The sequence below is a fragment of the Pezoporus occidentalis genome, unplaced genomic scaffold, assembly GCF_034315485.1.
Source record: "Pezoporus occidentalis ecotype Australia unplaced genomic scaffold, CSIRO_AGI_Poc_V1 ctg24, whole genome shotgun sequence".
Lineage (NCBI taxonomy): Eukaryota > Metazoa > Chordata > Aves > Psittaciformes > Psittacidae > Pezoporus > Pezoporus occidentalis.
This window is the reverse complement of record NW_026914285.1, coordinates 8,197,761-8,212,589: the sequence shown is the minus strand read 5'-3', so window position 1 is coordinate 8,212,589 and position 14,829 is coordinate 8,197,761. Positions and strand designations below refer to the sequence as shown.

Below are 14,829 nucleotides of genomic sequence, written 5' to 3'. Positions count from 1 at the left end.
CCAAGACTTGGCTTTCTTGATAAATGGTTTTAACATGTTAAATTGTTAATGCATGACATACTTGCTCAAATGCACATATCTTGCAGAGTGTTTATGTCCCCCGTGCACTGAAAGACACAGCAGAGAAACACTCTCCAATAATGAAAGGAGCTTAGGGAAGAACAGCCAGAGAAATGCCTGGAAAGGGGAATACGTTAGGAGCAGAGGCAAGCAGAGCAGAGCTTGCCTATGAGCACAAGTGTGAGGCCCCAACAGCAAGTACTGGGGCCAACACACAAGGTGCAAGCATGTATGGCAAGAAAGGACAGCATAAGCAGTCCTCTGTCCCTGAGGTGCAGAGAGTGTGGTGGTTAAACAGCCTTTACCTAGGCAAGGAAGCCACCTTTAAACACAGGACAAACCAACCACATCCTACATGCATAAACATCCAGCCACCTCTGAGTCCCCGTTTATGAATGCAAAACATCCTCACCTTCCAGTTAAATGCCACCATCTTGGCTTCGTGATGGTATTGCCTGTCCCGCAGCAAGGTGCACCCCGCACCGATGAGTGTCACACTTGTACAGGCACAGAACAGGGCAGGAGCATCTTCAAGAAAAGGAAACTGAAAACGAATTAGCCAACCTGTTTCTGCTCAACACGTCAACCCTGCACCTGACAAACTCACTGCTGTGAAACGCCTGGCAGCGTCTCAGAGCCATGCAGTCCAGAAATGACCTACATCTGCCTTTTGGCGCTGAGTGACAGGAGCAACATCCATGCTGCTGAAGGACAGGGGTCTGACAGGCCCTGGGCAGGTGCCACGCTTGAGCACAGAGCAGGCTGGGCTTCCACCAAGTACAGCACATCCCGGCAGCTGCCAAACTGAAAACAGTGTTGGCTGTTTCCAACAGCTTGACACATGCGCACATCACACCGCCTCATTGAGGTTTGAGATCTAGCAGTCAGAAGTGCCAGAACTGCCTTGTGGTTTTTAAGCTCACCTGCCCTGTTTGGAGCCTGAATGCCTAATGAATCCTAGTATCTAGTATCATTTATCAGTTCTCTGTTTTACTAATAGATTGCATTTTCCATGCAGCCTATAACACAAAGGCAAACCAACCACTCACTGGATCCCTTGAGTGGTCAACATGTACTTCAGAGCTGAACTTTGGAGGTGAGAAATGCTAGAGGGGATGCTGAAGGCTGCAGCCACAGCACTGCCCTCGAGTCTCTGCTTGCTGCTCCACCAGCACTAACACCATGTCAGCTACCAGATTTCAAATTAAGCATATTTCCCTGCCTAACCCCCTCTCGGTGTTTCCTGTATGTGCAACAACAGATTCACTGTCAAAAAGCAGGAAGAAGCCTTCCAGCTCAGTCCAGACCTTCACCAGCAGCTGGGCTGAATAAATCACCACCACACCACAATAGCTGCTGCTGACCTTTCTTCAGAAACAAGGAATCAAGTAAATGTTCCTGCAGCTCCTGCAATGCTAAGCCAGCTTCTTCATAGATGCCCTTATTTCTCCAGCTAGGCTGTCCTCCTCTCTCCTCTTCCCTCAGCTGCAAAATCCTCACCCTGCAGAGACCACCCTGAAAACATCCCCATTGAGAGACACCATGAGATCTCTGTTACTGAGATCGAACTAAAGCAGTGGTGTGGCCAGCTCATTTGTCATTCAGTTTTTATTGTGTCGATCCCAAGTTGCGCAGCTCCCTTTTGTTGATAAAATGTCAGGGCAACTGTGAACTAACAAGTCAGTAGCGTTACACCTCCAAAAATAAAGCATTTTAACTTCTGATCTTTTCTTCAGAATTTCAGTGACTGGTAAGAGCTAAAGTCCCCTGCTAGATGGGCACAGCAAAAATCCTGCATTAGAGCAGAATCACATTCTCAGTGCATGGTTCAGACAGCTACATGCTTCTCAATGAAACTCAAGTTACACAAGCCTGGCCTGATCTGAAGGGACTGCACTGCCCAACTAGGGTGTCCTCATCTCAAAATGCTGACATAGATGGGAGGCTCATCAGCAACAGCCTTCACTCTTCTCCTAAATTGCTGTAAATTCTGTGCTTCAGTCAGAATCAATTTTGCAACATGTTGTAAAAAGGCAAGAATTCAGCCATTCAAACACATGCCAGCATCTGGCATACGCTGCTGAAAATGGGGTTTTAGTGATTTTTTTATGTACAGAAAAAGTTTTTGACTCAGCAAACATTATGTGAGCCCATCTGTGGGGTCTGATTGCAGGGTACTGTCCCACCAGCAAGAAGCAGTGTATAATGTGTATCACAGTGTGCACTCCTGTGAATGCTCTTGCTTGTGAGCCAATTATTTAAGCATTCAGCGCAACACTTTTGTAATATTTCCGCTGTGCTGAGACATGAGCCTGAATCTGCCTGAATTCTGTATCCACCAGTAGTAGCTGCACTGAAGTCACAAAGGACGGGAAGGAAAGGAATTCTCCTTTTATTCTGAAGAGTGGTGTTTTGATCCAAAATGTTTCCTGTAAGAGCTGATACTTTTGATGGCTTGTCCTCACAGTGTCTTCTGCAGTTGGAACTGAGCAGAAAAGCTACCACTCTCTCCTCACTGCATTCCCACATCCTGTGCCATCAGCCCCCTGTGGTCAAGCACTTCTTCCCATTTTGTCTCTTGACTCTTCTGGTCTCCATCTTGATCCAGACCTTATTAAATACAGCTGAAACACCAGGACAGAAAAAAAAGGTGGAGCTGGGGCATGGGATAGGAAGAAGAAAGTAGGAAGAGGAGAGAAAATGGCAGGATTCACTTCACATTTGAGAAACATTTGCTAGCACTGAGGTCGTCATCAATTCCAAAGCAAAAGCTCAGACACTGTACTTTCAAGGTTGTGGTATCTTAAAAGCATGCAAGCAAATAAACAGCTGAAGTTTCATGTTTGCCTTTTCAGAGACAGATAAGGCACAGATAGGACTTCAGAACACATTTACAGTCAGGCATTGTTCGTTCTCCAGGAAAATGTAAGCTCCCTTAACAAACAGCACTACTGGGAACAGAAACTGGGCCCCACAGAAGGTCACTATTACCTTCACTCACAAGCAAGGAGGTCTCGTATTGAGCCACGTGAGAAAGAAACAGGAGCACTAGCCTCTGCCTGAAGCCCTGCCTGAGACTCCACAAGCTAGCCATCACGTACTTAGACTCCTATGCAGAGTAGGGATAAAACAGTATCACACTAACATGTATTGATGACCTTCTTCACCATGATTGCACCTCACAATCACTAGCATATTTACCTCCTTTGTGAAGCAGAAACTACTGCAGATGGGAAAGGGAGGTCTGCCTGTATCACACACCTCAGTGCTGTACTAGCAATCCTCCATTAGCTTCAAATGGTGTGAGGTCTTCTTGGTCCAGAGCAGGCAAAGCGGGTCACCAACACGGCCCTATCCTCAGCAGGGTTAAAGAGCTCCCAGGGAGGGCTGCACCAAGTCCCAGAGCTAGACTTTGGCTGATACCAGCCCCAGGATCTCTGCACAACGCTGTGTTGTGCAAGCCAGACCACCCCAGGCAGACTGAGGAGCTGGGCCTCAGTCAGATGGGAAGTCTGTGGTAGAGCAAAGAATTGAATCCAGGTCTCTCAGCCACTGAATTACAGCTCCAATCCACCACAGCAACCACATCACAGCCCAGCCACTCATGCCATTGTTTGCTTATGCAGCAGCAGAGTATCAACTGGCCTGAATGCACCAGAAAACATCTACACAGGCATCTGGGTACTCACAAACCCACTTGAGTTGTCTTGGCTGAATGCCTCACTCAGCCTGCCAATAACTCCATCTACCCAACAAAATGGGACTCAAGATATTATTTTGTCTACTAGGGATTTCTGAGCAACTCCATTTTATCCACTTTGTAAAAAGCTCTAACAGTCACCAGCCCCAAGGCCTCAGAAAGCAGTGAGCTACTAGGGCTATGTGACTGCATTTAAAATGGTGCGATGGTTGAGTATGTCCTGAGCTAGAAAAGTGGTTTCACTCCACCTGTTTCATTACTGCTTTCTTTAATGCACACATTTCAGGAAGCAAAGCCAGTGTTTCCCACATGGACAGTCACTGGAGGACCCACCACTATATGTGACATGCTGTGTTATGCTTCAGGCTCCACATCTGCAAGACAAGATCAAGCTTCCTTAAACAAAAAAAAAAAGACTACCGGGTCATGGGAAAACACAGCAATATGGAAAAGCAAAATTGCTGCAGCCCAGGCTGCAAAGAAACACAGTGGAAGCAACCAAGAGCCAGAGCTGCTGTGCTACGAATCTTTCATAGACCACTGCCACAAGACGCAGTAGTCATACTAAGTCAGAAGCACTAAGACTTGCACACATTTACTGCCTCTCTATGTGTAGGTGGGTAAAGACATCACTCCATAAAAAGACCTGTGCAATCATTCAGTTTACAGTAGTGTCAGTGATGAAGAATCATAGAATCATAGAATAGTTAGGGTTGGAAAGGACATTAAGATCATCTATTTCCAACCCCCCTGCCATGGGCAGGAAGACCTCACACTAAACCATGTCACCCAAGGCTTTGTCCAACCTGGCCCCGAACACTGCCAGGGATGGAGCATTCACAACTTCCCTGGGCAACCCATTCCAGTGCCTCACCACCCTAACAGGAAAGAATGTCCTCCTTATATCCAATCTAAACTCCCCCTGGTTAAGTTTTAACCCATTACCCCTTGTCCTGTCACAACAGTAAGAAGTCTGTAAACTTGGAACTAGATGATCTTAAGGTCCTTTCCAACCCTAATGATTCTATGATTCTGTAACACCAACTCAAGGAACATCAAAAACCTAAAGCCATATAAGATATTCATACCTGAAGAAGCAGAAATTAAAATTAGAGATTTCCTCTGGCAGCTCCTCACATGCTCCAAACTCTGTAAAATAAGAACAGAGCAGATGGGATATACTGATCATGGCACCTGGATTAAAATCATATCAAACCAAACGAAAACTAAAAATGTCAGCAGCACATCTGACTGTTCCACCGTGGCTCCCCAGGGCATCCTTTCAACCACATACCAGGGGCAAGCTGCAGGCCCTTGCTTGCAGCTACCACCTTGCCCTAAGAGGGTCTGCTGGGCTGGCAGCCCCCCACCTCCATCCCTACCCCACTTCTGCCCTGGCACCTGCGCTGGTCCCTGCAGCACCAATGCCCAGGACAGCCAGCAACCCATACCAAACTTTATCAACAAATGATATTTTCAGATCCCTCTTTCGTACTTATTCACTTCATTTTTTTTCTTAGAACACAAAAACTCTGCAGATCCATACAGGGTAAAGCACAATTCCAGGTGGCCCTGCCCTGTACCCTGCAGTGAGACCGCTGTATCATGCCTGCCCGTGGTTTATGGCCAGCGAACATGCCTCCAGCAGCTTTTAAACCACACAGTCCCTCGTTTGAGAGGCAGCCGGGAGGTCGCAGGTTATTACGAGGGAGCTTCTGTTGCCGCCTCGCACACCCTCAGGCCCCAGGCGCCGGAGCAGGAACCAGGACGACGCCAGGGTCAGGCAGGCAGGGCGATGGGCAGGGCGGGCAGGCAGACGGGGGGGGGGGGGGTAGGACCGCAGGAAAGCAAGAAAGGGGGGCAGGAGGCAGGGCAAAGGAAGGTACGCTCCAGCCGGGGGCAGCAGAACAGGCAGGAGGCCAGGGAAGGCCGAGGGGAGTGAGGGTTCTGCGGCTGGCGGGCAGGCGAGCAGGCCGGAGGCAGCAGCGCGGGCCGGGTCGGGGGGAAACGGGGGCCGCTCCGCTCCTGCCCGATCTCTCCCGGCCGCCCCGCAGCCCGGTTCCAACCCGCAGGGCGCCGCGGCCGGCCGCGCGGAGCAGGGGTGTGAGTGGAGGCCCAGCAGACGCGTCTCCTACCTCACAGCGCGGCCATGGCTCCGGGCGGCAGGGCGCCACAAACTACATCTCCCAGGAGCGGCCGCGGCAGGCACCGGCGGGGCAGGGACCGGAGCGGTCGCGTACCCTTGCCGTGCCCTTGCGCCTGTCCCGCAACCGCACCGTGTCCCGGCCGCCGGCTGAGGCCGGAGCAGAAACAGCCTCGTGTTTCTTACCCCGGACATAATAACTGTGAGGTAAAACAGTTCCCACATGCCCCGGGGGTGTAGGTGCAAGGGCAAAGCCGGCCAGGTCCCTGTAGAATGAGTGGTTTGGGTTGGAAGGGACCTTAAAGATCATCCAGAACCAACCCCCTTCCATAGGCAGGGACACCTTCCCCTAGACCAGGTTGCTCAAAGACCCATCCAACCTGGCAACAGCCTCAGCTGCTGCTTGTTTTTACCAGAGCAAGTAGGACCCGAGCGGGTCCGAGGCAGCTTCTGGGGATGCTGGTGCAGCCGTACAAGTGCCCCAAGCATGGTCCTCCGGCTGTACCTTGCCAAAAGAGGCTCTCCATGAGGGCAGCGTGGCCCCGCTGCCCGCTCTGTGCAGCCCAGTATCTTGCAACCCAATATCTGTTTTTGTAGCTGGTGGTCACTGAGAGGAAGGGAAGCCTCGCAGCCTAGTTGTGGAGCACACCCATGGTGGGAGCAGGGGAGCTGGCAGCCACAGACCACCCGGGGAGGTGGGGGAAAGGGCACATGCTGGAGAAGAGAGGCTCCCCACAACGCTGTGCTCTGGGACCTGACAAGTCTTCCCCAGCCCTTGCAGGCTGGGATGTCACAGGCTTATTCCTATGCCAGCAAAAGTCACATCGGGAGCATGACAGCAGCTACTGTGCCCAATCTGGAGACCAGTCTCCAAAACAAGCCAAAGCTTCCCAAGAGAAGAAGCCCTTTTCATTTCTTTTTAAGATGAGCAAAACAAAATTGTTAGAACCGTGGTGCCAGACATGGCTGAAGTGTTTCAGCCAAAACTGTCTAAAAACAAACAACAAGCCCACACGATAGACAGACGGCATGGGAACTTTTAGCTTCAGCAATTTAAGTCTGGCAACGTGAATAGGAGCTAAACCTACAAAACGAAGCATGTTTTAATACCAGAAGTGTCACCAGTTCTGCTTCTTGTTATTCCCCAAGAGCAGGCTTTGTGATACTTCAGCAGCACATGAGAAGACAAACCATCTTGAAAACCCATTTCCTAGCCATTGGAAACAAGTACCTACCATGGAAATCCCTTAGGAAGCATGGCAATGGGACAGCTTTGGTAACTGGGTCTAGAAATTCCTCCTCTGAAAGCCAGAAGGCAGGATCTCAGTGGTTTAGACTGAGCCCTGGCTGATGGGATGTAACCAACGCTTCCATCACACGGCTTGCACCCCAGATAGACATTACTCTGGAGAACCAAGGAGCAGCAGAAGAGACAGGTTGGCCAGTTATGGACTTGAGGACAGATAATGAACCTCTGGAAGCTGCCCTACACAACTAGGACATGAGCTTAGCAGCTCTACTGCTATAAACCAGACCTTGTCAAAAGGCCGTGGCTCAACCTTTGCTGCCAAGGAATAGTGAAATAAAAAAGGAGAAAAACTATTAAGAAAATAGTTTTGAACAAATGTGTGTAGGTAGAGGTTACCTCCTATGATTGATTCATACCGTAACACATTGTTCAGTCAATAAATGGAGATTTTGGTATTTTACTGTACATTTTTAAGTTGGGCTTAAGTCATACAGTTTGGATCTAAATCAACACTTTTGGCCACTAATTCACAGTTATTCTGTTCTGGGAACATCCAGATCTGCTTCTGGATTTAAAAAATTCTTAAAAAAGTCAAGTAAGTCATTCGCTCATTCTCTTGGTTTTATTTTCCTGAAGAACAGAGTATGAAAGCAAAGCACAATCACGCATTTTTCTTGGGTGTTCCCTGAGCAGCCATGCCAGAGTCCTCATGGGAAGCAGTAATGTTGATTTCCTCAGCACTCTGTTTCTCATTGTCCTGTTTGTTAATTTAACAAACAGTTTCACATCTGTTTGTAATTCCAGTGAGTTCCCTGCACGTGGCTTTATGATTTCCTCATTGCAGATGTTGTCAAAAAGTCAAGGTGATCCAGGGCTTGTTTTGTCCCTTGCACCTGGGTTTTCGTGGATCACACACTTGAGGTCTTCTCGATTCAGAACCTGGCTTTTATACTTCTCGCCCCAGTCCTCAACGATGTACTGATGATAGGGATCATTGGAGTGCTCTCGCCTCTTTGACTTCACAGTACTCACCAAGATTGCCACAATAATGAAGGAGAACATCCCAATCATCACCATTAAATAAAGAATAACATAGTCAAAGTTTTCAGCATCAACCTTGGCTTGCAATTTGTCTGCTGCTTCCGTCATGTTTCTCCTCCAGCCATTCATGTAAGTGAGAAAAGTTTCCTTGAAAATATCTTCTACTGCCCAAGTGAAGTTTTGTATCTCATTCATCCTTGCAAGTTATGGCTCTAAAGACAACATGGTATTTATTTTAAGTAAATATCTATACTGAAACAGTTACATTGCTTTCTTTTGTCTGCATTATGACAATTGGCTAATAGCACTTTCCACCTGCCACTTGAAAGTGCAGTACTAATTTTAGATAAGCTGAGAATATGCATCTCTGAGAGGTTCAGTATGTTCAGAGACCCAAGGAGGTCTTATACCTCCTCTCACTTGGGTCACTTTTAGCCTGTGGGAAGCCAGATACACCTTGGTGAAGACCAGTTAGCATGGGCCCCCATGACCCACGTTACAGGGGTTGAGGCACCCTGCCTTCCCTACTGAGGCAAAACACTGAGTGAAGAAGCATTTTGCCCAGAAGACAAAGCACATACTGGGTCCTGTGTTAAGGCTGGCACATTGCCACTACAGGCAGCTTCCTAGGATCTCTCAGGGAGGGATGTGACTCCCCTTTCTTGTTTGGTGTCAAACATTACATCTGGTGTGAAGGCTGGTGTACCCATACAATCTTAGATGAGTCTGTGGGAGCATAATAGCCAGACAGCTAACTCCTAAATGGTAGCCTGATAGACAGAGAAGGGACAAGGAAGCAGAGCCCTCATACCTGAAATGGCTTCTTGGGTCATTAGGGTCAGCCATCCCAAAGGGGCAGGGATGCTGAGTAGTGCTGCAGAGCCACATCTGTCCTGCCCCTCTTCCAGCTATTCCAGACCTTGCCACAGTCAGACCCAGCTGCTCTTCAGAAAAGCATGAATCAGGTCTCCATCCCACAGGAGACATTCTCAAAGGCCTGATTTCAGTGTTGCTAGTATTGCTAGCAGAGGGGAAAAGGGTCCTACTGAGGGTCCCAGGCTGTTAACCCTTGAACAGAGCAATGGGGAGAGATGAGAGAGAGATACCTACTCAGCAGTTGATTGCTTGTCAGTCCAGATTGTCCCCTGATCCAGTCACTCTCCCTGATCCATCTGGTCCTGCTTGAACTGAGCTAGATCTGGGGCAGAAACTGGCACATACTGACTCCAGTGAAGGAGTTCTCAAGAAGCTCTGAGAAGTACCACCGTCCTCTGCCTTTCCTACATAAAGAGGAGGGTTTCACTGGATTGCGGCTTCCTAGCCTGCAGAAAGTGAAGGGTGTGTTACAGCATTTCAGTCTGGTGCTCCTCTATAATATCTGTCCTTTAATGCTTCAGGCCAACCAAACCCTACACAAAGGGCAAAAGCTTCCAAGAAAAGTCACTTGATCTCAGTGCAGTCTTCAAGCAGTGATGAGCTTACTGCAGACTATGGTAAGAGACAGTGAGTTTTCATCACTAATAAGAAATTGCAGTGTCTTTTGAACTGGAGTTCAGCAGTCTACCTACCTTTTACTTGTTGAACTAGCTTTGCAACATCAGCGTGCGCACACACACGGAAGGGCGCAGGTACACATGCATGTAGATCTCTGCAATTATATACTCACACTCAAACATAGGGGATAAAGGTAACCTATTTAAAGTAAACAAGCTATGAACAAAACCAAATGCAGACTGTCTTGAAACTTTTTAAAATCTGCATTTTCCTTGAATTCAGAACAAAAATCACTGTGCTTTTTCAATAATAAAGAGTTACCAACGGAAACTTACCTTTCCTGTGACCTTCTCTAATGAGATTCAGGATTAACACTCAGGATTTTAAAACTCCACTGGATAATATGATGACACTCTTGTAAGGAGAAGAGAGAGCTTAAAGTTTTAGTCTCCAGCCTGCATAAGGGTGTAAGCAACTGTCTGTTAAATAAGTGCCTTGTACTGCATGCTTTGTGTTTATATTAAATTAAATGCTAAATCTAATCTCACCTGGAAAGTCAAATATTGGCTGACAGCTTACATCAGTCGTCCTGTCAGATGCTGAGTATTACTCTTTATGCTTATTACTGCAATTTCTTGTACTGCAAAAGAGCACTGCTGGGCTTTCCTAGCCCAGTGGTAAGCACTGGTGCAGCTTGATCTTTGTTGACACATACAGAAGAAGAGTAAAAATGAGCTATGCAGAATAATGATGATGATGATGATGGTGAAGAAGTAGAAGAAGAAGAAGATGGTGATGATAATAATAATAATAATGATTCCCTTGGCTGGTGTGGGCACGAAAGGCTGAGAACTGAGCAGTCAGTGAGAAAGGTCTGCCAAGCTGTCAGGCTACTTAGTGCCCACAGTTTGCCTTTCCTTCTCTTCCACCAAGATCATGCTTGTTAGTGACCCACCCATGCATGAAGCCTTTGCTGTGAGAAGCAGGTCCTCACACACAGCCAGGATCAGTCTCTCTGAGCTCTGCTCCCTATGTACCTCACTCATGATCTGGAGCAGGAAAAGACAAAAACTTACTGAAAAACAAAGTGGAATTAATGCTGATTTCATTTCTGTCAAGTAGCACATGCTGACACCCAGCTGAAAGGCTCTGAGTCACGTCTTAGAAAATAGCAGTGTGTTCAGTGAAATGAGGCAACTTTGGTTGCAGTTCACAGAGAAAGCAATTTCTCAGGTAGCTCTGCTTTCAGGAAGATAAAGCAAACATGAACTACCACTGGAACAACAGCACACGTCAGAAAAAGGGAGATATGCTCATGGTGTGGAAAAGTGTTAATCCCTGAGGGAACCCTGCTAGTGCTGTACTTCTGACATTGTCATGGTTACTACTATCATTGCTTCTGGATAATTTTCTGTGCATGAGCATCTCCCAGCACGGGAGTGAGCTGCTGGCAATATTTCTTCTCTGATCCCCTTCTTCTCTCTGGCAATTTCCCATGTGCCCTCGGCTTGGCCCTCAAAGTCGAAGTAGCTGGCAAGCTGCTTCTGTTTGCTTTGATGAAATCCATAAGTCAGAGTGACTATGGCAAGCCCAGCCTCCCGCATCATGTAGCCAGAGACATGCGCTGGTTGGTCCTTTCTCAATAAAGCCACCTAGGACCACCAGCATGCTCTTAGAGGAACTCCCAAATGCAGGGATGTGAGCCTCGGTGTGGCAGTAAGAGAGCAGCCATAGCACTGGAGGTTCCCAAGCAGAGTAGCTTGGGAACTGCTGCCATGGACTGCCAATAACTGGGTGGAAGGATTTATCCTTCCTTCAACCAACCTCTTCTACCATCTGTTCCTGGTCAGTCCTGTTTAGCCAATACTTGCAGGCGTACACTCATGCACGCACACAGTCATACCTACGTATATAAGAGATGGATAGGTTGTCAAACAGACATGAAATTTAACTGCCAGCTCTGTTCTCAATGAAATTATAAGAGTCCTTGAATAATCCCATTGTGCTGCATGTCCCCTTGAAGGTCACATATGCTCAGGGTTTGCTTAGTCTTTATAGCAATGAGATGATCAAGGGCAGATAGCATGGAACTGGTTAAAAAGAAGGAGGGGCAGCCAAATATCTTGAGCAGGAAAGGTGACTGCCTTAATATTAGTCTCCTAAATGGAGACTTAACATTAAGTAAAATGCTCCTGATCTCAGTGGAGAGAGGTAGGAACCTGGTTGAGCCTCCTATCTGTACACAAGAGTGGCTGGGTCATAGTAATGGGGAAGAACCCTTGGTGAATGGAAAAAGGCAAATGTCATGCTCATCCTTGAGAAGGGCAGTGAAGGTCCAGGGAGGTGAAGGATGATCAGCCACACCCCAAACCATGTGACAATTAAGGGACAAATCCTTCTGGAAGCTGTTATCAGGCATGTGAAGAACAAAAGGTGATTGGAAACAGCAGCATAGACTTACCAAGTGCAAACTGTGCCTGATCAAGCTGACTGCTTTCTATTGTGAGATAATGGGAGGACTGTTTCAGTGGATGAAGACAGAGTGGTAGTGGTGGTTTATATTTGCTTTGGCAAGGTTTCAGCATGGTCTTTCATAATATCCTTGTAGCCATATTAGAGAGCTTTGGACTAGATGTCTGGACTCTAGAACTAGCTGGGCTGCTGTCATGGGCAAGATAGAGAAAGTGACAACCCATAACAGATCTGGATGCTGGGTGGTATGTGAGAACCAAGGAGATTAGAGCTTTTACACCCATCTGCCAGCTCCATTGCAGCAATTGACAATTCATGGATGAGGCAGTGCTGTGGCAACATCTGCTTTTGCCTCCTAGGTGTTGTGGAGCAGATGGGTCCATCCCATGACAGGGTATTGTCATCAGCAGGAGGTACACCACATGTAAATATGTACAGTATTTAACAATATAAACAACATTACAATTGGATTTATTTTCACATGTAGCAGCCCTGTGGTCTTGAAGGAAGACATTTCCTTTTTCAATGTACAATAGGCTCAGAACTGAGTGATAATTGTTTGTAACTTTAATTATTGATAATCCTTCTGTGACTGTGCAGTGATGTATTTATTTGTTGACTGTTTTACAAATCCTTTGTTAGTCTTACTGGTGAGATGGTGAAGAAGGTAGCAGACATACTGAAGATGTTGTGATTAGGCCCAGATCTCATAGGAGGGTTTGAGTTCATTAGCGATTCATCTCTCCCAAGATTTTGCAATACCTATTGTAAGCTCGTAAAGGGATACTCATAAATAAGCATGCATACATGTAGCATACATAGATCATTATCTAGAGGACTGGAATGAGGTGCTCAATTTTCTGTATTTTGGCGATGGTGCATCTTACTTCCCCACCTCATCCTCTGGGCTGCTCTATGATCTCTGGAATTTCTGCCAGACCTTAGACTTTGTATAATGAATTGAGCGATGAAGTGTCCCTTGCCCATACCAGGAGCTCTTGCATGGCTAAGGAGGAAGGCACTGATTGTAGTAGGGACTTCCATTCCCTGGCTAAGGTGGGAAGCAAGAGTAGGGATAGTCAGTCATTCCTTGACAGCCTTAGAACACTCCTTCCCTTTATCGTAGCCTGAGTGGAACAGTGCCATTGTTACTGGAGTTTTGAAAAATTCCTAGTAATTACCAACTTGGATTGTGCCCAGTATGGAAATTTACTAATGACTAAAGCCAATCATTTTGCAACCCTGTGAATAATGGTTCAAAGTGAGGCCCTTTGAGCTCTCCTGTACTGCAGTGGGTGGCAACCAGCATCTCCCTCTGAGTGGGATGTCCCTCAGAGTTTGCTGACTCTCAAGTTTGCAGTAATCAGAGGACCATCAGGACCATTGCCAAGAGATGGAACCTGGGATCAAGTCCCCCACTCCTAAGACACAGCCCTCACCTGCTGAGAAATGCCGAGACATTAGATGTGAATATTTCACTGACTCTAGGGGAATTTTTAAAGTCATACCTTTTATACAGAGGAGGGCCACAAAGATGGTCAGAGAGGTGGAGCTCCTCCTCTATGGAGACAGGCTGAGAGAGTTGGGGTTGTTCAGTCTGGAGAAGAGAAGAGAAAAGAGAAGAGAGGAGAGGAGAGGAGAGGAGAGGAGAGGAGAGGAGAGGAGAGGAGAGGAGAGAGACGAGGAGAGAAGAGAGACGAGAGACGAGAGACGAGAGGAGAGGAGAGGAGAGGAGAGGAGAGGAGAGGAGAGGAGAGGAGAGGAGAGGAGAGGAGAGGAGAGGAGAGGAGAGGAGAGGAGAGGAGAAGCCGCAGGGGTGACCATACAGTGGTCTTCCAATACCTAAATGGGGCCTACAAGAAATCTGGAGGACTTTTTACAAGTATACTTGGCCACTTTTTTTTCCAATCCTCCATTAGTTGTTTCCCCATATTCTTTACTATAAACAGACAAACTTTATAGTTCATTTTAAATCATCAGCTGATATATTTTACACAACCTTTGCCATCTTCTTTATAGAAGTGTTGGTTATAGGGTCAATTCTTAGAAAGAAAAGGATATAGCTGTTAAGTATGGTTATTGGAGAGGTATGAACATCCTCTCATATGTACCTATGTAATTTTCCTTCAGTATTTCTTCTGTTCTGGTTAAATCATAATGTTGTACTATTCACTGCCTTTCAGACCTCATGCTTTTGTATGCACAAACTTGGCACACAATCTTCTTAGCCGTTAACTACTGATATGTTGTACTGCTAACTACTGATACATAGAGTGCTGATAGCATTTAATTAGTTTCCCCACTGCTTTAAGGTTTTTACCTTCTTGATAGCTCTCCTAGATTCCTTCTGGTACTTACACATTCGCTTATAAGACCATTAGTGAAATCAGCAGTTCTGTCCCTGGATCTGTCTGCTGCTTTTCAAGTTGACTGTCAGGCGATCACCCTGTAAAACAAAAAGACCTACCAAGACCACTAGGTTTTATAGTTTTACTTTAACTGTTACTGCTGAAATGTTTCCTGTTATGATTACTCAAGATTACAACTATTAATTAACTCTGAACTGTTTCTTTATGTTGTTTTTTCCTTATAATCTAGTTTTCACTACATCTTGGTACATTTTCCAGCTCCTTCTGGTCTCTCATAGCAGTGCTGGTAATTGAAGATGTC

General features: G+C 46.7%; 2 protein-coding genes and 1 long non-coding RNA gene across 10 annotated transcripts in view; all 3 read right to left on the bottom strand.

Annotated features, from left to right (window-relative positions):
* Positions 1–5,992, bottom strand: part of SMIM11 (small integral membrane protein 11) — a 31,970-nt gene extending 25,978 nt beyond the window's left edge. For 2 of the 6 annotated variants that reach the window (XR_009965541.1, XM_062622278.1), the window contains exons 1-3: positions 5,896–5,916; positions 4,849–4,954; positions 473–588 (exon numbers count right to left, since the gene is read on the bottom strand). Coding sequence is in view for 5 of the 6 variants with exons in the window: in XM_062622278.1 (XP_062478262.1) it covers positions 473–493 (21 nt within the window). In the remaining variant the exon portion in view is untranslated. Of the gene's footprint in view, positions 1–472; positions 589–1,424; positions 2,685–4,848; positions 4,955–5,895 lie in introns of those variants that run through there. The other 4 variants (XM_062622276.1, XM_062622275.1, XM_062622279.1 and 1 more) reach the window with 4 other exon arrangements.
* A 1,762-nt stretch (positions 5,993–7,754) lies between these two features.
* On the bottom strand, positions 7,755–13,764 carry KCNE2 (potassium voltage-gated channel subfamily E regulatory subunit 2). Of its 3 annotated transcripts, none has more exons than XM_062622272.1 (2): positions 13,668–13,752; positions 7,755–8,405 (listed from the first exon to the last, which is right to left on the bottom strand). In XM_062622272.1, exon 2 carries the CDS (start codon positions 8,386–8,388, stop codon positions 8,011–8,013), a length of 378 nt encoding a protein of 125 aa, XP_062478256.1. In that variant the 5' UTR covers positions 8,389–8,405; positions 13,668–13,752; the 3' UTR covers positions 7,755–8,010. The 3 variants fall into 3 exon arrangements, 2 of the variants coding, with proteins under 2 accessions (XP_062478256.1, XP_062478257.1); XM_062622273.1 differs by lacking the exon at positions 13,668–13,752 and adding an exon at positions 9,005–9,228 and having other exon boundaries at positions 7,755–8,403; XR_009965537.1 differs by lacking the exon at positions 7,755–8,405 and adding an exon at positions 10,371–10,736 and having other exon boundaries at positions 13,668–13,764.
* Positions 13,765–13,955: 191 nt separating this feature from the next.
* LOC134165458 (uncharacterized) overlaps positions 13,956–14,829 on the bottom strand; it is a 48,412-nt gene continuing 47,538 nt past the window's right edge. Inside the window, exon 4 of the long non-coding RNA XR_009965540.1 lies at positions 13,956–14,012. This is a non-coding gene — a long non-coding RNA (uncharacterized LOC134165458). The remainder of the gene's footprint in view (positions 14,013–14,829) is intronic.